Source organism: Cyprinodon tularosa, unplaced genomic scaffold, assembly GCF_016077235.1.
Source record: "Cyprinodon tularosa strain WSP-4 unplaced genomic scaffold, ASM1607723v1 ctg9, whole genome shotgun sequence".
NCBI classification, from domain to species: Eukaryota; Metazoa; Chordata; class Actinopteri; order Cyprinodontiformes; family Cyprinodontidae; genus Cyprinodon; species Cyprinodon tularosa.
The window spans coordinates 1780205-1802898 of record NW_024039673.1 but is presented as its reverse complement, the minus strand read 5'-3'; the positions used below and the strand labels follow the sequence as shown (position 1 = coordinate 1802898).

Genomic DNA, 22694 nt, shown 5'->3' with positions numbered 1-22694 from the left:
ATAGATATGAAGAAAATCCCAGAGTAAAAAAAAACACACACATCAAAATGTGTTAAATACTCATGTTTCTAAATCTTGCAAAAAATTGTAAAGACTTCATATAAGAATGGTTACAGTTTAAATTTCTTTATTATGGCTTTTATTTTCTCTTAAATGTTCCAGCATACAAGAAACAACGTTCAAAATATAACTGTATTGTGGCAATTCAGTACTAAACTAATGCTATGATAAAATACTGTTTAACTTCTACTGCCAAGCAAATACTTCCTGCTTCTTCAATTGACAAGAAATCTAGTGGAAATCATGCTATTAATAAGATGCTATTGCTCAGAGTGGAAACTGCTTGAGAATTTGTTCCTGTTTTGTTGGACCAGTGAAAACTCTTCCTAGGAGTGAATAGTGATGGCTGGACAGTTGCTTTCAAGGTACAGGACCACCTGTAACAAAGGACATAAGGCAAATATTTAGCAATTTGTTTCTTGACAGCTAACTCTACACCTATACAGCTTTATATGTTGTAGTTTCAGACAGCTTTACCTAAAGCTGCCAAATACAAGGGGGATTCATAGTTACTAGTGAATAAGGGTAAGTAAGCAGGATGTTTGGTTGATGACTTTAGTAAAGCCGCTAGATAGATCTGGTTGTCAATTTGTAAGGAAACGTTTTGAGCATCCTTGCCTTGTGCTACTTGATTTCATAGCAACCAAACAGTTTTTACCACAAAGCCAATTAAAACAAATAAAGTTATCTTCAGTTAGCATCATTATAAACGAAGACTAAATTGGGAACTATTTGTCTAAGAGAAAAAAAAATTTCAAAGGTTTTTCAGATGGTGGGGTAATATTTGACCTTTATCACTGTACATACATCAATAATAAACTATTTATTTATTTTTTATATTTCATGGCTATACTGAAATAATTATTCCTGGTAAATCTGAAGACATTATAGACAGGTAGGATATAATCCATCAAAAGATTTTGGAGTTACTTTAAGATTAATATTTTCTAGAATTCATTTTGATAATTCAAATAATTATTGTTGGATAATTTAAATACTTGTTTGAAAATAACCATATTTATATACAACAAATGTTTAAAATCAGACACTTAACCAGATGTTTTCCTAATTTAGCAGTAAATTAAACTGTATATATATCCCATGCAAAAAAAAAGTATTTTCCGTCACTTCGTTAACACTACAAATCCTAGAGTGTGTAATATGCATTAGGAGTCACATTAGAAATTGATTTTCTAAAAGGGGAGATTCTCAGACATTTTTTTCATAAAATAGTTCAATTGATCGATTGATTGACTTTAAGAAGAATGTTCCAAAGGAAGAAATAGGTGCATGGGATATATACAGTATATACAGTGCGTCCATATATGACAGCTTTTTTTATTTTATTTTTATTTTATAGTAGGGTTATTACATAGGGTTATTGCACAGGGTGATTACATGGGTATTTATATAGATGGATAGTTATATATATAGTTATTTCACTGGATGTAACAAATAATTCCCTGCCTTTAGCCTGTGCATGTAGAAACATTATTTACCAATTTGCCCATTGATTCTGTTCAGCATGCTGAGGAAAGGAAGGTAGATATTTCTTGGTCCAGGTGGAGAGAATTTCATATTTCCATCAATTGATGTTAAATTTTGACCCAAAAGGAAAAGCTGTAACAGATAGTTAAAGTTTTAAAGATTAATTTCATGTATTTCCTTCTTGTCAGGAAACTGGTAGGATGTAAATGTAGATAGTATAAGTCTGGTCTCATCGTAGGTCTACCTGTTTTTCCAGGAGTTTCCTTGTCAGCTGGAGAAGTGTTGAACTCCTATTATTTTTTAGGTCACTGAACAGCAAAGTGGCTTGAGCCAGAGTCAGAACAGACCAAGGTGGCATACAGGCTCGTTCTAACAGCAAATTCACCGCTTTCTGAACAGCAGGTATGAACAAAGGGAGAACAATAGTTATTAGGAGTAACTGCAACATCTAATTTCTAAAGTATTTCTGAATTAAATTCCAATTAAATATATCAGAGAAATACAAAGTTCCTTACTGCCAGCAATTACATGGGTATTTAAGGGCATTAAAATTGAATGACAGTGATATCTTCCAAATGATTAATGTTTTTATTTGAACTCTTTCTCTAACACATATGTACATTCTAATAATTTGGTCATCAATAATGGAAATTGGTTAAAAGGAATAGTATAAAATCATCAACAGTTACAAAGAAATATACTATTTATTTATAATATGGATCCCCTTTAGCTGCCACAAGTTTGAGAGCGACTCTTACTGGGGTCCTTTCTGCAAACCATTTACTTCAATGACTGCAATACATTTGCAAATAATAATAAAAAAAAATAATGGTATCTATCCACCTAAAATGCTGCTACGGTATATTATTCATCTCATGTCTAAAATTTTAAATGCAACATGTGAATGAATAAAAATCACTAAAAAAGGGGGTGCTCATTCTTGTGTTTGTACCTGCAATGTCGCCATGCTCTCATCTGTCCTTCCTATCTGTGCTTCCAATTCTGCAGCTTGCACCATCAACTGTGCTTGGATATCTCGGTCTCCCCATTGAACACATTCATCCACTCCCTCCTGTATCAGTACAGCTAGGTCTTCATTAATGTTCTTACCTTAAAAGTCAAATAAAAAAATTCATTAATGCTTGCCTCCTGTGGGACGTCATCTAGTTTTGTACCCAGTGATACAATAAGCCAATAAGCCATCAAATAACCCCCTAATTCACAGGCTGCTATTATACTGAGGACTGCATCCCATTACAGTGTAGTAAAATTAAAATCTTCTAAAAAAAAAAAAAGCCAGATTAATATATCTGTTTGCTAGTCAGCCTGACAATGTTAATATATATGATTAGTAAAATATGGAGTCCTGGAATATAGGGAAAAGAAGCCAACAAACTTGTAAGACCTGGAAAAAGAGTTGCCATGCTAGGGAGGCTAGCAGTCAGGCTGTGGATCAGAGCCAGCCGGCAGCGCAGCCAAAGCAAAGCTCCTGTTCTCTCACGAGCTTCAACAGCCCTGGGACTGTCTTCATCCAGGATCTTTGACACACTGCAGTCTTTGGCGTCCTTAAGGCAAGATATAAAACAGACAAACACAGTGCAGTGCTATATGGGCAACTGGAATGAAAATACTCTGAGATGGTTGATAGAACAAATCGTATACATTTGGCATCAAGACTTAGGTAGAAAGAACAACATATGTTCATGCAATCAACAGTGAGGAACAAATGTAAATAAAAAAAAGGAAGGATTGTAAACTGTAATCATGAAACAGAAAGATAGAAGTGAAACAGAAGTGACAATGATGTGGCTTTTCCCATTTGATATTATTAACATATTGATCACAATAAAATCCTTAATAATAATTTTACATTATATTATTTTTCCCAGATATTGCAGTATTGTACTTAGCTTCACAAAGACTGAGTGTCAGAGAATATAACTTACTGTTCATATAGAACACTAAAGTCAGACACAATAATCAGGGAGGCAGAGGTTAGAGGTTCTGAATAAATAAGTCATGTTGGATAAAAATTGAGGGAAGCAAAAACAAACAACGATTCACCATGAAGAAAACGAAGCAGGGAGACAGAAGCAGAATCTAGAAACAATGACAGCAAACCTAAACAATATTGTGTTAAAACTTTACCTTACATATTTTATTTAACCATTAATGGACAGAAGAAGCAATGCATAAAAGGTATTTCAGTGGTAAAATTTCCCCATTTTATTACAGGCTGGTACAATCATAGAGAAGACTGGAAACCATGTTAAATTCTTCCTGTTAAATCTGTATTTTCAAGCGACCAAATATATTAAAACATTTATAAGTTTATCACACATTTCTCTTTGATAAATCTTTTTTAATTGGGAAAAAGCAATAAGTTCAGCAAACCTTATTCTCGGCCCTGGTGAAAGGTGAATTATGTACTGGACAATAAAAACAGAAACCACAGACAAATGCATGTGACTTGGTACCTGCTCACTCCCAGGAGGGGATGGTCTCACAATGACTGGAGATGTCTGCAGCAACACCAAAGAGGAAACTGCAATCTCAGAGCTAAGAGGGGAACAATCAGAAATGGCAACTTAGAACACTTATACACAGGATGTAAACAGACAGCATTGGCTTTAATCTGCCTTGAGGTCTAAGTACCTAAGTGCAAAGTTTCCTTGCTGCAGGAAGAGGTTGGCTTTAAGAAGGTTAAACTCCAAAGTCAGCTCCAGGTTCTCGGCCTCACTGCAGTGATGAGAAGTGAACTGCTGCATAGCAGAGGACAACAAGGTGGAGGCTCCTTCCAATAAAAGACACTATGTGAGGGGAAATGACATATTTTCACACATGGGCCAACTTTTCCACAGAATCTGTTTCAGATAGGAGTAAGAACAGAAATGAAAAGCAGCAGAAACCCAACAACAATTTCTTCTGAGATAAAACCTCTTTACTGCATGGAATTTAAAAAAATAAAACATAACACATTTTTCCATCTCAGTCTTACTTGGATACTTTCTGGAGATAGCTTCTCTTTCTCATTACAAAGAAAGATCTCTGCTTTTGGGCTGGATCCCTCTCTCTCTCGTTTCTCCTGCTCATCACACTCTCTATCCACTTCTTTATTATTGGTGTCATCACAACTTTCTTCACTACCTGTAAGACAATTTATCTTTATGAAAGAGAAAACCTTTCCATTTACCTCAGTAGTAATGGTTTATTGCACAAAATTCTCTTTAAGCTGCGCTATTATTTTCTTTTGTAAACACAATGATAACACATGAAATTAAGTTATGAGAAAAGAGCTTCTTGCTTACAGACCTGACACAGAGCTGCCAGGTTCAGACTTGGTGATAGCTAAGATCAGCTGAATACGAGCCAGTTGGAACCTGGAGCATAGAGTCGGACCATATAATTTGCAGACCTCTGAAGTGATGTCACAGTTCATAAGGTCTTCCAAGGCCTATTTATAAGAATCACATAAAAAAATATAGATGAGATTCAAAGATAACCATTTCAGTTTACATTAAATCATCAGCGTTCATTTTATTTCTTCTATTTTTTTTTGGATTGAAAGCATTTCTTCTTGCATTTGAACCATACAACTTCCATAGATGTTATTGTAAAAAACAACATCTGGATGCAAACATTTAAAGGTATTTATTCTCTTAGTACAAACAGGGACATGATGTTGCATACACACTAAAATGATTAGATAAGCACTTAAATATAGAAAAAATGTGTTTTAGCAAGTTTGAGGGAAGCTATACAGCTCTGTAGTAATCAACAATGTACTGGCATATTTCTGACTGGATTACTGATCACTACAATTGATCTAAACTGGGCGGTTTCCTAGCATGGATCTCCTTTAAAAACAGCTTCCATTTAATTAGGTAGGCTAAGGCCAGGGTTTGTCATTTATTTCTACACCAGTTCTGATGTGTGTTTTGGATAATTTTCTGTTTAGAAAGCCAGTGAAAGAAAGCACTGCTTGAAAATCAACATATGTTAACATATATAGCTCAAGCTTGAACAGTTAAATCATCGGACAGGATAAAAAAAAAGCAGTTTGAGACAAAATTCACAATAGGAATGTAGAAGAGTTTTGAAGCTCAGAGGGATGGTGGTGATAGCATCATGCTGTGGGGCTTTTTCCCTTCTCTACATTCTAAATCAACAGCTTAAACTACAAAGATCAAAAATATATCAACTCTAATTTTTGAGTGGATAAAACCAACGACATAAGGCTACTGGAATGGAAATGTAAGAAATATTACCTAAATATCAGGCACATGCAAACATAGTACACCGGTCAGAATGATGCCAGAATCTTTTTGATGGCTACCAAAGAATTATGGATTCTTAACAAGACAAAAATGTAACTGAAGGTGCATCGATATTTTTGAGGCTTTACAAATAACTGAACTAGCATAGAGAAAATAAAGAAATTCTGCATGCTGCATCGTAATTACATCCTGAACTATATCAATACGAGCCACAAATCAATAATAACACAGATTATAGGTGTATGTCAAGCTTGGCCCTGAGTTTCTAGATAAAAATGAATTAAAGTATAAATTAATTGAAACTATTTGGTAAAGTAATGTTATACAGAGTTATTAATTTACCTCCAGATTATCAGGAAGAGATTTGTTGCTGCAGAATTTTCTCACAGGCTGTTCAATAAACACAAATCATATTCAAATGAAATAAAAACATATCATTCAAATCCTTACAAAGTTTAGTCATCATGAGCACACTTATCCATTAGAGAATGAGAAGGTAGCTTGAAGGAAAATCTAAAAAAAACATGTGTTTGAAATGGGTTCGACAAAAGAATAAATACTTGTAGATATTTTTTGGGAAAGTAGAGTCCTGATGGAAGCATCAGATCTGCTCCTTGAAAGAGCTGCACAGCTTCTGTGATGGCTTCAGTAAACATGCACAACTCTGTGAGAGCTCGAACCTGCAGAAACAAAACAGCCACATCAGAGCTGCATGTGTGGAAAAATAATATATCATGTTTGAACAGCAGATAATGTCAAGGGTTTCTATTAAAGTCTTTTTTTGTGTGTTTGTTCATGTTGTCTGAATTCAGTGTTGACTCGCTCTCTCCTTAAACTGATAGAATGAATAGGTTTGCTTTCAGTTTAGCTAAGCTAATATAAATCTCTAGAAACTACAGATTGCTTTAACATTGCTCAGCTAATTCCTCACCGTGTCACTATCTGGTGAAAAATAAAAACTCTTATCATTCTGACCTTTAGAATCTTGGCTTCAGCTGTGCGTTGTACATCTCTGCACACAGGCCCCACTAAGTGGATGTAAAGAGCCAGTATGGGTAGAAGCTGAAACAACAGTTTACCAGTTACGTTTTTTATGCAAGAATTAAAATTTTAATTAAGGACACCTGGAGGTAAATACCGTTAAGTAGTAGCCTGTGGTAAAAAGCCAATAGCAAAGAAAGTGAAGACTTGTCACTGTGGTGTCAATTTGAAGCCTGTGGGGCTCAGAAAAAAGGTTGACGCCAGGAAACAGTTCATCCCCAAAGGTGTAGGAGGCATACTGAATATTAGATTGAGGGTGAGCCAAGGAACAATCCAGCACACTCTGAAGAGGAAAAGGAGACATAAATAATCATAAACTAATATCCTGGAAAAAATTGAGTACCTTCCAAAATGTCCACACCTCTTAGTTTTTCCACATTACAACTACAAACTTCCAAAAAAGTTAAAAAACAATCCACTGGACTTTCATACGTTTTGAAGACATTTCGCTTCCCATCCAGGAATCTTTTTCAATTTAAAATGTCAGAAATAGCATTGAGATTTTGTTAAATTGTTTGAGATTTTACCAAGTGGACCACAAACAAAGCCTTGTTTTGGCTTAGAAAATATGCATATTGAAGCGGAAGAATAGTTCTGACCCTTAGGAATGGGCTGCCATTTGGGTTCTTTATTAGCCTGCAATACCCGATGCTGGTCTATGTCTCTGAAAGGGGGGTGGAGGGGTAGTTAGGGGGAATTTGTTGGCCTGGCTGAACAGGTGAGGTCAGGTATGGGGGTTGCAATGATAGCTTGAAGGAATCAACTCTGTTGCTGCCTCGTAACTTTTAGAAAGCTGAAACCTGAGTCCACCCCCTCTGTTTAAGATTGTTTTTTCTTTTTTAACGTAGATGGCTTCCTTCATATCCCTCTCAAACCACCTGTTTTCCTCTGGAGGAGTCTGTTCTTTGTCCAAAATATTCACATTACGGACAAAGAAGAGCTAACTCCTCCCGACGAGACTCGCGGTACATCTACTCCTTATGGACAAAGGACAACCCAAAAGGAAAGCAGAATATTCACATTTTGGACAAACAAGACAGGTGGACAAGATGTCTTCAAACTTGGAAACAAAGTCCAGTGCATTGTTTTTAACTTTTTTGTAATGACTATGAGGTCATACATCTCTGCAGTATAATTGCAATAACCCAAGTCAACTACTTTGCAGTCTTCCCTTAGCTCTCTACTGTGCACATATTTATATATCTAAGAGAAATATATTCCAGAACATTACAACTTTTTTCTTTTTTTAATGCTTTTTATATTGTCTGTTGTACTTTCATCTTTAATGGAAGCTTGCTTTAACTCTTTGTACTCTCTGTACTGACTGAGAATCTTCACCAGCAAACAGCTATAAATGTAACCATCAGGTAGATTACCTTAAAGAAATGAGCAGACAGCAGACAGCAATTGGTGCGCTCACCGATATCAGAGGTTAAAACAAACCTGCAAAACAAAACAAACGCCTTAGTGGCAGCCTAACAGCGAATGCTTGCAAGACACTAAAATGTGTGTCAAACTAAAAATCCAACCTACTGTGCTATCTTTGCAGTGAGCACAGCGCCTTGCAAACATCCCCATATACCAGCTCGCTTTACAGCATCTTGCAAGGAGGTGCTCTGAAAGGAAACCCCGTCCCATTTCTGAATGACACCAGAGCTCTGGAAGGCCCGGTCTACAGCTTTACTCCAGCAGGAGTGTGCAGCACTAAAAGCAGGACAACACAAGTGGAGCTGAAATTATGATGAGCGTAAAAGAGATCATGACACAAAAAAATGCACAGATTGTTTCTTACTCAACTGTCACATAGAAGATGGTGGTATTGATGTGCAAACGACAAGATAAGCAGATGGGTAGTAACTAGTTACATAACTAGTACAGAACAACGGTTGCTTGTTTTTTTCTACATATGACATTATTTGATGTGCTGACCTTGATGAAATAAATGTACTCAAATAAATTTACTCAGTTGAATTTACTTGTCTGATTTTTAAGAGGCATGTACTTTAAGGAGTAGTTTTTCTATATTGTACTTTTTACTTTTGAGTGAAAATAAAATGAGCAGTCACTACTCTTACTTGAGTAAAATGTATGGCAATCCTACCCATCATAAATTGTTTTTCTCAGTGAAGAACAGCTTTGTTTTAAATAAATATGCACCAGAGAGACAAACACCTGCAGTTAATGTCTAAGTGTGACTTTGTTTTCACTCCAGCTTCTTAGATTTAAAGGTATTTTCTATTTGCTGATCCTGTCGTGTCATTTGGAGGTCCACTGGAAACATAGCAAACATACTACCGGTATATCATGTTAGAGGAAGTTACTTACCATATTCTCACCTACAGGCATAGAATACTTCTAATAATGATGTCAGAGTTTTTATAGCAAAAAATATCTTGCCTACAAATATCTATATCTACATATAAATGTATAATTTTTAAAAATGGCTAATAACTATATATTTTGTAAATATACATTACTTTTTAAAACATTAAATCAGATTTAGCCATTTTCCCCAATTACTTTTTTTCTCTTACTTATGACAAGTTTTACAAAATTTACTGGATGGCTGCTTTTTCCTTCTACTTGAGGAAAAATATTATTAAGTAGAACTACACTTAGTACAATTTTTTGGCACCCTACACACCTCTGAGGATAACCCGCGGGTTTCTGCCTTGATCTTTACCATATTGGGGGTGTCTTGATAATTTTATCTACATGATAATTGCAGGATAAAATTCTACCATTTGTTGTGTCTTTAGAGTTATGATGTCTGCTACTGTTGTGATCCCTTCAATTTCAGACCTGGGAAATCCAAGATATTGGATTGTCGTGGTCCGTTATTCTGTCTTGTGTGGTTTCCCCAAAGTAAAGTGCATTTAAAATCAGATGACAGAGATAAAAAAAATCTGAACTTTTGCACCTTGATAAGGCACGTTAACCAATCAGAGAATCTGTCTAAATACAGGGAGGGGTCTCAAGAGAACGTATTATATATGTAAAAGAGAAAAAAACAACAAAAATATATACTTATTTATATCCTACTTTAGAGGCGATCAGTGGGATCTTTGGCATGTATAACAAATTTTTCATCAGCCTGTCTGTACTCTAAAGGAGAGAGAGGATTGCAGACTCGCCCACTGCTCGCTGAAGACAATAACAGTAGGATTGGTTTCAAAATTTGTCAGTAGTCGACATTTTTTTTTAAAGCTACAGTGTGTAACATCGACATCTAGCGGTCAGACTGCAGCAACATGAACATCTCCCCCCCACCGCTTCTCCCCCCCCAACAGTACGGCGAGCGTTACGGTACAAAATGTCTTCCACGACGTCTGCATCACCTACCTTCTCAAGTGATGAGGTTTGTTTACATAGATAATTTTACAGATAGTATTTCATTAGTCTGTGTAGGGTATAGATTTCATGTAGACTTAAGATAATAAATATACCCGTTATTTTTTCTACATCGTTGTGACGTTTTGGCGATCTCGCAATCCCTAGTTTGTTGGCTCTGCGCTGCCGTAGCGCAAAGATGTCTGCCTCCATGGCTGCAAGACCCGCTCCTATGTAATTATAAATAACGAATTCTAAGGCAACGCAAATATTAAGGTTAAGAGGCTGAGCTCGTAGATGATGATAAATAACATAGTTATGTATAATATATTACATTTCTGATTGTATATCCCTGTAATTGTTACACACTGTAGCTTTAAAGTCACTAGTGGAGTCTAAAGAGTCGGAAGACTGAATTCATTCCATTATCTTTCTCCCTGCAAAGCTGTCAGAATAAAACCATAAAAATGAACAAGAATACATATAAGCGGGTTACAGAGTTACATGAAAAGGCCAGAGAAATATTTTTTTTGCAAAACGCAAAGTGAAAGTGCACCAAATACTACACTAAAATACTTCCTTAAATGTGGCAAAAACAATCTAAATTAAGTTAAAATCTAGCGTCTGCGCACTCTGCTCAATGCATGATGAGAGCGTCAAGATTGGGTTATGGTGTACTGTGCATGGAAAGAACCCAATGTATAATTAAACATTTTGATCATTTTTTTTTTAATCTATTTTAAAATATTGCCATGTGAACCAGACTTAAGCTTTTTAAGGTTTTCTAACCTTATGTTTCCAGCAAAGAATCGTAGGTTCCCCATTTCATGCAGAGCTAAAATTTGAAGGGAGTCATGACCATTAGCGTGGAGGTCCTCTATGGATAAGCAATAGAACAGAAAGGACAGTAAGAGCTTCATACACCAAGCAATTAAATATCATCAAATACTATCACTTGATACTATTATTCTTTTTTTTTTTTTTTATCTAGGATTGTAACAAATATAAATGAGTTAACACACATTAAAACATAGAAAACTCTTACTGATTGAGTTTAAGTATGCAGCAGCAACAACTGGTATGCTCTTGAGACTAATGGGATGGCGGTAGATGGCACTTGGAGTGCTAAAGTCCTCCTCATGCAGGTCATGCGGTAGCAGATTCGGAGTGAGCAAAACTGCAGGGCTGAAGGTAGCCTGGCTTGGTGAAAGGCTGAGACTTCTGTCTTGATGATTTGGAAACTGTGCTGCAAAGCATGAAGAGCAACATCTGCAGATTTTCCCCCACCACTGAGCATGTGTGTGTGTGCATCTGTTGTATAATAAACAATAAACCTACAGGGTTGTGAGCCTGCTAAAAGCTGCACCACTAGTGAACGACTGTGCTGGAGGACTTGAAGACAGTGCAGGCTTTTATCAAGGGCTTCGCGATAACAGCTCAGGGTATCCTCTACGTCCAGAGGAACGCGGACCAGTGACATGGAGCGCTGCATCTCTGAAGCTTCAACAAAGAACATTTTTAGATGCTAACAGAGTATTTTTGAATTTGCTTTACATTTCTTTTATCTATCGCACCGCATGAGAGGACCTAGATATTTTTTGTTGCAGAAGAAAAAAATCCAGATCAAACCTTTTAGGGAAAGTGCATCCTTTTTTGCAGTGGGCTGTTCCTGTGACACATACTGAGTCCATCCACTGAGCAACTGGCAACTTGCATAATTTCTGTAGGTTATCTAAGGGTCAAAAGGAGCAACACTTTAATACCTTTAATACACAACTACACAAGATTGATCATTAGTACTTCTTTAAAACTCCTCTTGGGTTTCTGGCACTAAATAAGAAAATAGGAAAACTTTTTATGTTGCTTTTTTCCTCACATGTAGTTTTGAAAAAATATTGCTCATGGCTAACATTGTTTTCTATTTTTTTAAAGACCTTTTTGAAATACACACAAATAAGTTAGGATTAGTACTTTTTTACGGTAATGTCTGTGCTTGCCTGGTTTTATTAGACCTTTTGATTTTAACTACATTGATCCCCACATTAAGCTGGATCTGATTTCTCTTCTGTGTGTTCCCTACTTTCTCCCCAGTGGCCTTCTGTGTCTTGACGTGGTGTGGTTGTGGGACTGCCGGTCCTCCAAAAGAAGCGATTCTTTCAAGCAGCTTCCTCTGAGAGTGGACCAGAAGAGGAGCTATGCTCAAGACGTAACGTTCCCTAAGACACAAAACAGAAATGAATTTCAAATTTCTTTTCAGAAATAGTTTCATTTAATGATTTTCTTTACTTATTTTGACTTAGTTTATTTTCTTGAATAAGTTTAACTTCAAACTAAATGTAAAAAGTTGAATAAAGAAAACATGCTTTGCATGCTGACAGTTTAGTGTCCTTCAAAAGTGTTCCCATTTTCCCACATTAACACCATAATGTTCAAAGTACTGTTTTATTTTAGTGACTGACCAACAAGAGGTAAGGCATGCTTCCAACCTTTCTTATTGAACATAAAAACACCTAATAATTCCATTTCAATTTCAAAATGTCTTGATGTTAAAAAAAGGATTCACCGTGTGTACGAGTTGTAAAGTAAGGCGAAGTGTGCCAAGGTTTCCCATTTTCCACAGTCATAAAGTTGCTCAAGAGTGTAGAACACCAAGGTTCGAACCCAGCGTAAGTCCACCAGGAGGCAGTCATCGAGGGGGGCTGAGAAGTGGAGACAGGATTCAAGTTCTTCAACAGTAGAGTCGAGATCATACAAACGCCAAATCTGGTAGAAAGAGGAAGCACAGTTATAGGGAGTTGGCAGAAAGTCATGAAACCTTAAACTGGTTAATTTTCAGCACTTGACCTTTCTTTAGATCTAAGTATGCTATTTTAGTGACTGTAGAGTATTATTTTTTGCATGTTATTAATTTGTCATTACTGTACAGACTCTTATTTATACAACTGCGTCTATTTCATTTTGCTGTTACTAAGTGTATTTGCATGCTTTAATATTCCTTCCACTTTACTACTGGTACTACTCCAATTTCAGTTTCTATTCTATTCTTTTTTTTTTTCTAGAATTTGACAAATATTTTACAAAAAAAATGTTTCTAAAGATGCCTAAAAAAATTAGGCAGAAGCAAAAGCTTATTTTTGCCTAAACCATTTCCATATTAAAAAAAAAAATAGCTAACATGCATTACATACAGTACTCAATCAACTGTCCTTCCACTCATATTACAGGTATTTGAATTAAAATGAATTAAGTGAAAAAGTAAACAAACACATATATAATTTATCAGGACATCAGTACTCTATACTCTACTTCTACTCTACTCTGACCTGCAGTTTATCCAGCATGTCCAGCATAAGATCAATGGCCAGCACCAGAATAGGGGTGAAGATGGCATGCAGCTGATCAGCTAAAACCGGTGGTTGCTTTTCTTGCAAAGCAACCTGTTGTACCATAGAGGTAAATGTGTTGTTTTGGTCCCACAGAGTCTGACACACATACTGCAGAGTTGTCCAGTGGCTTCCACGGTGGGCCAGCACCTGGAAACAATAAAAACAGAAATATTAAAGACGTGAGGTGTAAATAAAGGAGTCAAACATCCTTGTTTTTATAGCTTCATCTTGTATACCATTGCTCTGCGAAGATATAAAGCAGCATTTTTAACTGAATCCAGCAGTGATCCAAAATTGCTTGTGGATGTCTCAATGGATTTGTCCTGGCTTTTAAAGGATCCCTCTCTCTCGCCAATAATTTCCTTCGTAATAGACACATCGTCTCTGACAGCTAGAAAAAGGAGCATCAGCCTTTATTAGAAAAGCCAACTTACAGTATACCTCTTTCAGATTAAATTCTCACCTTCCTTGTGTGTCGTTTGTTTTCCTGCTTTCAGTATATCCTCCCTAAGGCAAGAGTTTTTCTTCAATTCAAGTTTATTTTCAGAAGACGGCAGAGAATCCTTCCTCATGATGATACCGGAGTAGGCGAAAGATAAACACTGAGCACCAAGCTGGCTGTACCTGAGCAAAGATTTAGTAAAGGTAAAGGAGGATTTACATTCACCTGAGATGTTACTTTAAATAACAAATGTAAATATCACTATATCGAAAATTAGAAGTTACAGAAACATTTAATGAAGTATTTATGAACTGAATTGTCTCCAGAGATGAGAACTGTATATTGAATGCACACCTCTGCTCCAGCTGTGTTCCATGCATCAGTTCCAGGCCCTGGTAGAACTGTGCTAAATGTGCCATAGCCATGCAGTAGTTGGAGAAAGATCTCCATGCTCTCTCTTTGGCCGTTAAGTTCCTCAGCTTAAGCAGCCTTCTGTGGCGATACACTTTATTAGACATCATAGCCAGTGAATTTTCCACAATGAGTATCTCCCTGAAAACAGAGACAAAAAGACACTGTATGAGTCCAAGTGATTACACTGCAATTCAAAGTGTCTCCTACCAATAAATATCCACATATGATACCTGTTAGTTCTCAGATTCTTTAGCAGGCTGTGTGGCATTTTCGTCTTTAGCTTCCTTTGCGTATGTTCATATGTGGAAATGTTCTATAATAAAAACACACACAAAGCTTGTTATTGTATGAAAAATAAAATAAGATACACAGATACATGAAATATAGTTTAGATTTTGAATACTCTGCTTTAAAGCTTTTTCACTTTTTTCACATGGAAACCATAACTCTAAATTAGACAATCACTGTGTTATTCTTACACATTACAATTTTGGTAGTAACCCATCATTGTAGCCCTGGTTGTATCTTAAGGGTTGTTTTCCAGCTCAAAGTTCAATCTTCAATCGGTACTCAATTCTTCCACAAACTTTACAGGTTTTCTTACAGGAATATTATGCATTTAGCTCCACCAATCTTCCCGTCGACTATCATCCGTTTTTCTAGCCCAGCTGAGGGATTTCTTCAAGAAAAATTTCTACTACTGCTTCATGCTTCCCCAGAAGGTGGGAATACTTACAAGTCAATCAGCTGGCCTTCAATAGATTAACATTTGAACTGATCTGTTTTATCAACATTTTTTGGTTGATTTGATTCTGATTCTGATGCCTTAGGATGATATGAGTTGTAAATTGGCTCTAGATAAACAATGAATATGCATTTAAGATGAGTTGCAAGTGATTTACAAATATTCTTTCCCGTCATGGAAATCAGTAAATTGTGTGTGCTACAGGCAGTTTGACAGTGGCTATAAAAATGGAATTAGATGTAATAATGATGATAATTAATACACATACCCCTATGATATTTATACAAAATAATAACAATGATGTTAATGATAAATAATGATTATAGTGAAAATTTACATTTGTTTCTCAAAGTTATAAAAAAAAAACAGTTTAATATAAAAAATTAAATATTAATCATAAAAACCTGAAAAAGCTGATACTGTCACCTCCTCAACCTTGACTCAAATTTAATTCAATTCAATTGTATATATATATGTATATATAATTCAATTGTATATATATATATATATAAAATATAATATAATATAATAATATTAGATATATAATTTAATATATATATTGAAATTTGTGGTAGTAATATGACAGATTATGAAAAAGACCATGATGTATGAACAGTTTTGTTAGATATTACATTTGCTCCACATGATGCCCATGTGTATGTATTGGGAGAATGTATGTTCACCTGAGGCAAATCTCTTATCTTTGTAGCCGGTGAGTTACTTCCTCCTTTGCTATTGCTGATTCCCCTTACACGGTTTTTGGTTTGTCCCAACATTTCCTTGTGTTTTCTGGTGTAGTAAAGAGCAGGATGGTGAAATAAGTACACTGTAATAGTGAGCCTCATTGTGGCATAACTACTCAATTACTAATATCATACATGGAGAGGGAACATAGATCTATTAATTGAAGCACACATGGAAATATAAAATCGACATTGAAAGGTATTTTCTTGTCTTGCACAAATATTTGGGAGGACTTGAAAAGTCAGAAATACAAACCTGGAGAGAACCTCATGAATGTTTTGTCCCCAGATCAGCACGAGGTCTGCCCTACCCTCTTCCAAGGTCCTCTGTAGAAGTAGTACAGCAAACTCAAGGAAATAAGTTTTCCCTGTGAGCTTCATGACTGTTCACAACACCCAAACATAAGAAATAGATTAACAAATTGATAAATTACTATATAAAAAATAAACATTTGGACAATCAGACAACAAGTTCCAATTTCCCTGAATATTTGGATAACCAAAATGATTCTGGTTTGATAAATATTGAATGTTTAAGGAGTTTTATCTTTATTTTCTGATTTAAAGGTGTACACACAACGTTTGCTATGCCTTTTAACAATGTGGGGAATCCCAGGAATGTAATGGCTTTGCAAGGATCTTATAGGTCAACCCACGACATTTGACCCTTCTCTAAACCTCACAAATGCCTGAAGGTGCCACAATCAAACATTCCAACAGATTAAACACATAATATGGAATTTGTTAATTTGAAAAAAAAAAACCACGAAAAAAGCAAAGTAATTGGTTTTGTTCGATAGTTAGAAAAATGGTAAGGTGTTGAATTATATAGTGAAAATCTCTGGTTCCAGCTGTTTAAGGAATGAATCTCACCTTTGTTGTAGCTATCCTGTAGTGTACAGCGGGATAACAGTTCATACAGTAGGGTGGGATCCTCAACGGTAGTCGATAAAATATCTGAAGAAATCAAGAAAGCCATGTTAAAATGAAGCTAAGTTTTTGTAACTGAGGTGAAGCGAAATGTCTTAATTTATGCTTAAAAGAAATGTTATATGTCACCTGCTAATGTTATATATGTATATAGTCTCAATATCTGTCCTGTTACCTTTTTATATTTTATCTTTTCCATTATATGCTAATATATATATTTTTTAATACATTGAGAAAAATAAGTATTTGAACACCCTGCTATTTTGCAAGTGTCCCACTTAGAAATCATGGAGGAGTCTGAAATTGTCCTCGTAGGTGCATGTCCTATGTGAGAGACATAATCTAGAAAAAAAATCCAGAAATCACAATATATGATTTTTTAAAACTATTTATTGTATGATACAGCTGAATATAAGTCTTTGAACACCTGAGAAAATCAAACCAGGTGTAGTTTTTCACCTGGTTTGCACACATTGCAGGAAGGATTTTGGCCAACTCCTCCACACATATCTTTTCCAGATCAGTCAGGTTCCTTGGCTATCGCTGAGAAACATGGAGCTTGAGCTCCCTCCAAAGATCCTCTATTGGGTTTAGGTCTGGAGATTGGCTAGGCCACACCAGAACCTTGATATGCTTCTTCCAGATCCACTCCTTGGTTATCCTGGCTTTGTGTTTCAGTTCATCGTCATGTTGGAAGACCAGGCCTGGAACCATCTTCAGTGCTTTAACTAAGGGAAGGAAGTTGTTCCCCATGGCCCCTGTCATCCTCTCATTAATATAGTGCAATCGCCCTGTCTCATGTGCAGAAAAACACCCCCAATGCCTGATGCTACCACCCCCCATGCTTCACAGTAGGGATGGTGCTCTTGGGATTGTACTCATCATTCTTCTTCCTCCATACATGGTTAGTGGAATTATGACCAGAAAGTTCTATTTTGGTCTCATCTGATCACATGACTTTGTTTCATGACTTCTCTGATCATCAAAATGGTTAATTGGCAAATTTAAGATGGGCCTTGCCTTGTGCTGGTTTAAGCAGGGGAACCTTCTATGCCATGCATGATTTCAAATCATGACGTGATAGTGTATTACCAACATTAACCTTGGAAACAGTGGTACCAGCTTTTTTTAGTTCATTGACCATCTCCTCCTGTGCAGTTCTGGGCTGATTTCTCACCTTTCTTAGATCGTTGAGACCCAACAAGGTGAGATCTTGCAACTATGCAACTTATGCAACTAACAACCTCAAACAGGTGTATCTAATTTAGGATAATAAATGGAGTGGAGGTGGACATTTTGAAGGCATACTAACAGGTATTTGAGGGTCAGAATTCTAGCTGATAGACAGGTGTTCAAATACTTATCTGCAGCTGTATCATACAAATAAAAAGTAAAAAAATCTTATATTACCTACAATGACAATTTCAGACCCCTCCCTGACTTCTAAGTGGGAGAACTTGCAAAATAGCAGGGTGTTCATATAATTATTTTCCTCACTGTATGATCTTTTTTAAGTTTCTTTACTTATTTCTGTTGAGTACAAGAATTCTAATCTGTTTGAACTGTGGTCTGTAACAAAAGGCTAATAAAACGCTTGAATGTTGACAGAGTTCATTCACATTTTCTAAATTCATTGGGCTCAAGACAAAAAGCAGGGGCAGTTCTAATATGGTAACGCAGCCCGTTTCTAAGGGTTACATTAGAAGAAGGACTGTCATGCTTTTTAAACTTTTTTCATCCCCTTTGTCAACATAGTACATACAATAGCTGGGTTTATTTTAGTGTAAAATTTTAACCGTCATTTTTTTGACCTGGAGTTAAATGTTTTTGCTCATAAATTGCTATATGTTGAATAAAAGTTTGAATGTTGTTGTGAATGTATTCCATACATGTGCAGAATAATCAGTCTGATGATGATTTGAGCTAGATTCACACTTTCAATTGTTGTTCTCACACTAAGCCAGTGGGGGGAGTGCTCACAGAATATATAATGACAGTCCAAAGCTCCTTTTACTGTACATCTTGGTTGAACACTGAATGGGTTTTTCATTGTGTTTTTTGCTACTGAACTGTATGCTAATCAACAAGAGTCCAAAAATCAATTGAATTAACCTAATCTACAGTAGTAGCCATTCAAAACTTCTCCACTTTATTTGATGGGCCCTTGGCTGGTCCCGTACAATTCCTTTTTAAACATCAATATTTGTACTAAAATATTCTGTCAAGATTTGTGGACATTAAGATCTAAAGAGAAGTGCCTTATCCTGGTCAGACCCTATAATTCAATGAAAGGGTGGTTTCAGAGTAAAAAAAATATGCATGAGGGGGGTCACTCCAGTGGCTGGAAGTTGAAGGAGATTTTGCTGGGAGTTGGAGGGAATTGGGCTGCCATTCAGTTGGGGTTTGATAGGAAAGGGCCATTTTGAAGGGCTACTACTGTATATGTTTAAACTACAGACTAAACATATAGATTAGGTGAATTCCTTTAGGTTCAAGCCAGAGTCCTCTTAGGGAATAGCTCATGGATGGGGAGCAAAAAGACATGAATTTTAAATTGGTGGTCTTAAACAGTAGAGGTCAGGCCACATTTTATACAGCTTAATGTAAATTCTGTAGTTATTCTATACACAAGAAAGTATTTTGTTTTTACCAGTGTCTTTGTTAAGCTTTGTCTCGGAGACTATGCTTTTTTTGTTCTTCACATGCAGTGCTTTGATCTGGTGGCGTATCTTCCTTAGACCATCGTTTGCAGCTTGAGCCCCTGCTTTATTCTATCAAAAAATACAAAAACAGAACTGTTTAATATCCACATTTCATAACCACATACATATAATTCTGAAAATTATGAAATCATGAAAAAGATATGCCTCTTGTTTTACACTCACAGCTTGCCAAGGAAGTGTGCTAGGTTTAGAATGTGCTTTAAAGAGCTCCTGGAGTAGATTGTGCCCATCATTACACTGAACCTGAGAGAACAAGACAGTCAAACACAAACTTTGCCACTGATGTTGGTAGAAGTAATTTAAACTCACAAAAAAGTAATCAAATAATTGTATTTCTATGAGGTGCTTTGGTAAATTGGTTAATCTGTTGTGGAGTATTTTCTGTTGCATCTTCATTAAAATGTATTGCTATCTACCAGGTATTAAGGTGTATATTTCATGAAATAGGTAACAGACCATCTATAACACACTTTCTGCTCTATAATGCAATATTTTGTTTCCCTCTTTTTCCTCCCGTTTACTTCAAAATGTAAGTCTCTTGCTTGAATGATTACTTGGACAGCATTGTTTTATTAGTTTAGGTAGTTATAAACAGTAGTCTAGTTGTAAAAAAAAAAAAAAAGAAGGGAGATTGTGGATTTCTTTTTTTTTTTTTAAGCATACATAGCCTGATTAATATGGTCTATTAATCTAAAGCAATATGCATGGTATGGTTGTTACATGTCAGGTTTGCCAGTCATTGACCAAGGCACCTTACAGTAGAACTGCAGTCAGTCCCTGTACTGGCATGGCTATCACTGCCCCTACACAGATAGGGACTAATTTCCCAATGGGATCAGCAAGATTTGGAACACAACCTCACAAATGATTGCAAATGAATATCTGAATCCTTTAAAGTCCTTTAATTTTTTTTAATTCAAATTCAAATTATTAAATTGAAATAGATTAAATTATTTTCAAAATCTGAAAAAACTGCTTACAAATTCAAATATATACATTAGAATTAGCCTGAAAATTAAATAGGACTATATAAAATCAAATAATTTTACTCACCTTTTAAACATTCATTTAGAGTATTTATTTTATAAAATAGACCGTTTATCAGAAAATCAGTAATTTAAAGTAAGCTAGGCTACATACTTTAAAACAACTTTATCAATAAGAGCCAGTACCATTGCAGCCATGAAAAATTCCGTAAGCAACTGTTGGGACAGCTCAGTAACAGCACTAGGGGGATATTTCATAATTCGGATATTAAAAAAAATATAGTTTTTAATAGTCCAAATTAACTGAAATATCTTGATTATACTTCCGGGTGCGTGACACTTTAAATGACAAATCAGATGACGTCATTTGAGATATCTCAAAATGCATTTAGACTCTCTAAAATGTGATTAAAGATATCTTGAATAGTTTTTTTCTCTAGACATAATATAAAAATATAAAACTTTAAGGGCAGTCAAAATTTTGTAAAAAATGTATGCCTATTCTGTAAAAATTTCTGTATCTCTATATCTGTATTATGAGTTGTCTTCTCAATTAAGAGGGCCCCATGCCTGTCTTTGCCTAGGGCTCCAAATTTCATAAATCCCTCCCTGCTTCAATTTTCTAGTCGGGTTTCCTCTGCTGTGCCAAGAATTACCTCCCCTGTCGCGGGAACTATGCATTGCCCTAAACTCACGCCCATTGATGATAAAATGGATTGAAATACAAACGAAAAGAGGCATTTTAAACATATTCGTAATGTTTTCATATTTCTTATACATGGATGGCTTAAAATTGATAGTTTAGGTGGAAAGATACATTCGAATTAATAGTATTTTACTTGTACGGAAACACGTTTCAGTAGATGTACTTCAGTCAGTGTGCAATGAATAAATTCTCTGCTCAGTGGATGCCAATTCCCGATTTTCCTATCAACACCATTCTAGATCATTTCTGAAACTCTATTTGTTAAACTTAGAACCCGGAATCTGCCGAAGATTCCCTCCCCTCCTTATTTTCACATTTATTATCCCAGATTTATGAAACTCACAATCACAGAGAGCAGGTATGATTATGCAGAGACAATATATATTTTACCAGGTTATTATTGTCTTTGATTTTGTCTAAATTGGAAACATAAGATGAAAAATGTACCTTCCCTGTTTCAAAAGTGGTAAGATTTCTAAAAATAAGAAAAAGTCCTTTCATATTAAAAAGCCATAAGGTCTCTGTAGTTTCCATGCTGTAGACAGAACAAACGAACAAACCTTTGACAGGTAGTAAGTGATACAGCCAACCATGTGCATAATGGACTCTGAAGTGTATCCGGTCCCTCTTTGCTTTAAAAGAGATGAATTCTCCTTCAAAAACACCAGACACTTTCTAAGTACCTGAATTTCCAAACAGACACAGAGATGTAGATTGTTTTAAATTGTTTTGAATGTACATATATCATTTTAAATAATTTTGACATACTTGCACCACAGGATCGCAAGAGATTTGATAGTAGATGAGAGGAGCCAAAATCATGTAGCAAGTAACTACAGCTCGTAAAGCAGTCCTGCCATCATTCAAATACATCGCCAAGTCAATGGCCAACAGCATCCTCTCGCACTCTGCTATCTTGGCTTCCTGTATTCACACAAGAAATTCATTAATATGAGTTTGTGATGTTTCCTAGTTCCCTCCTCAAGGACATGGCAAAAGAACAGAGAACAACATCTAAAGCACCATAGATCTCGCTTGCGTTATTTAGGTTAATGATTATTATTCAACTAAGGTGTAAATTCAAAAGGAAAAACGCATAGCTGACAACATAAACTTAACATCAGTGGTCAAGGGTTGTGGTGCTTTAATGGTCTGAGGCTACTTTGCTGTGTGAGAACCTTGAAATTTTCACCTGTTCCCAGATAAATGGCCCACTGTTACTGAATGAAGCCCAGTGGAGGGAGGCCTGCTGAACATTGATCTCTGTTTCAGTGAAGATGGAGGCCAAGAACATCTGGCAAAGGTGAAGAGAGGAGTTTTGCAGTATTTCCTTTTGAAGCCTTGAAAATTGAATTTGGAAAACTTGATTATGAACGTAAAAAATGTAAAAACCCAGTTGGAAAAAGTGAACTGTGTTTGTTTC

The 22694-nt window shown here is 35.9% G+C and overlaps 1 protein-coding gene across 1 annotated transcript in view; it reads right to left on the bottom strand.

The window, feature by feature from the left end:
* Window positions 1–74: 74 nt before the first annotated feature.
* LOC119775851 (cilia- and flagella-associated protein 54-like) overlaps window positions 75–22694 on the bottom strand; it is a 40270-nt gene continuing 17650 nt past the window's right edge. The window contains exons 24-57 of the mRNA XM_038273959.1: window positions 22464–22611; window positions 22040–22195; window positions 21832–21954; window positions 19742–19822; window positions 19507–19627; window positions 16800–16883; window positions 16183–16309; window positions 15867–15972; window positions 14669–14751; window positions 14379–14576; window positions 14046–14206; window positions 13819–13973; window positions 13520–13729; window positions 12760–12959; window positions 12277–12412; window positions 11826–11928; window positions 11535–11696; window positions 11242–11442; window positions 10986–11073; window positions 8400–8570; window positions 8243–8309; window positions 6964–7149; window positions 6801–6887; window positions 6386–6505; window positions 6168–6215; window positions 4861–5002; window positions 4547–4695; window positions 4204–4358; window positions 4026–4107; window positions 2954–3113; window positions 2501–2658; window positions 1793–1939; window positions 1560–1680; window positions 75–437 (exon numbers count right to left, since the gene is read on the bottom strand). Coding sequence (XP_038129887.1) covers window positions 421–437; window positions 1560–1680; window positions 1793–1939; window positions 2501–2658; window positions 2954–3113; window positions 4026–4107; window positions 4204–4358; window positions 4547–4695; window positions 4861–5002; window positions 6168–6215; window positions 6386–6505; window positions 6801–6887; window positions 6964–7149; window positions 8243–8309; window positions 8400–8570; window positions 10986–11073; window positions 11242–11442; window positions 11535–11696; window positions 11826–11928; window positions 12277–12412; window positions 12760–12959; window positions 13520–13729; window positions 13819–13973; window positions 14046–14206; window positions 14379–14576; window positions 14669–14751; window positions 15867–15972; window positions 16183–16309; window positions 16800–16883; window positions 19507–19627; window positions 19742–19822; window positions 21832–21954; window positions 22040–22195; window positions 22464–22611 — 4453 coding nt within the window. The 3' untranslated portion in view covers window positions 75–420. The remainder of the gene's footprint in view (window positions 438–1559; window positions 1681–1792; window positions 1940–2500; window positions 2659–2953; window positions 3114–4025; window positions 4108–4203; window positions 4359–4546; window positions 4696–4860; window positions 5003–6167; window positions 6216–6385; window positions 6506–6800; window positions 6888–6963; window positions 7150–8242; window positions 8310–8399; window positions 8571–10985; window positions 11074–11241; window positions 11443–11534; window positions 11697–11825; window positions 11929–12276; window positions 12413–12759; window positions 12960–13519; window positions 13730–13818; window positions 13974–14045; window positions 14207–14378; window positions 14577–14668; window positions 14752–15866; window positions 15973–16182; window positions 16310–16799; window positions 16884–19506; window positions 19628–19741; window positions 19823–21831; window positions 21955–22039; window positions 22196–22463; window positions 22612–22694) is intronic.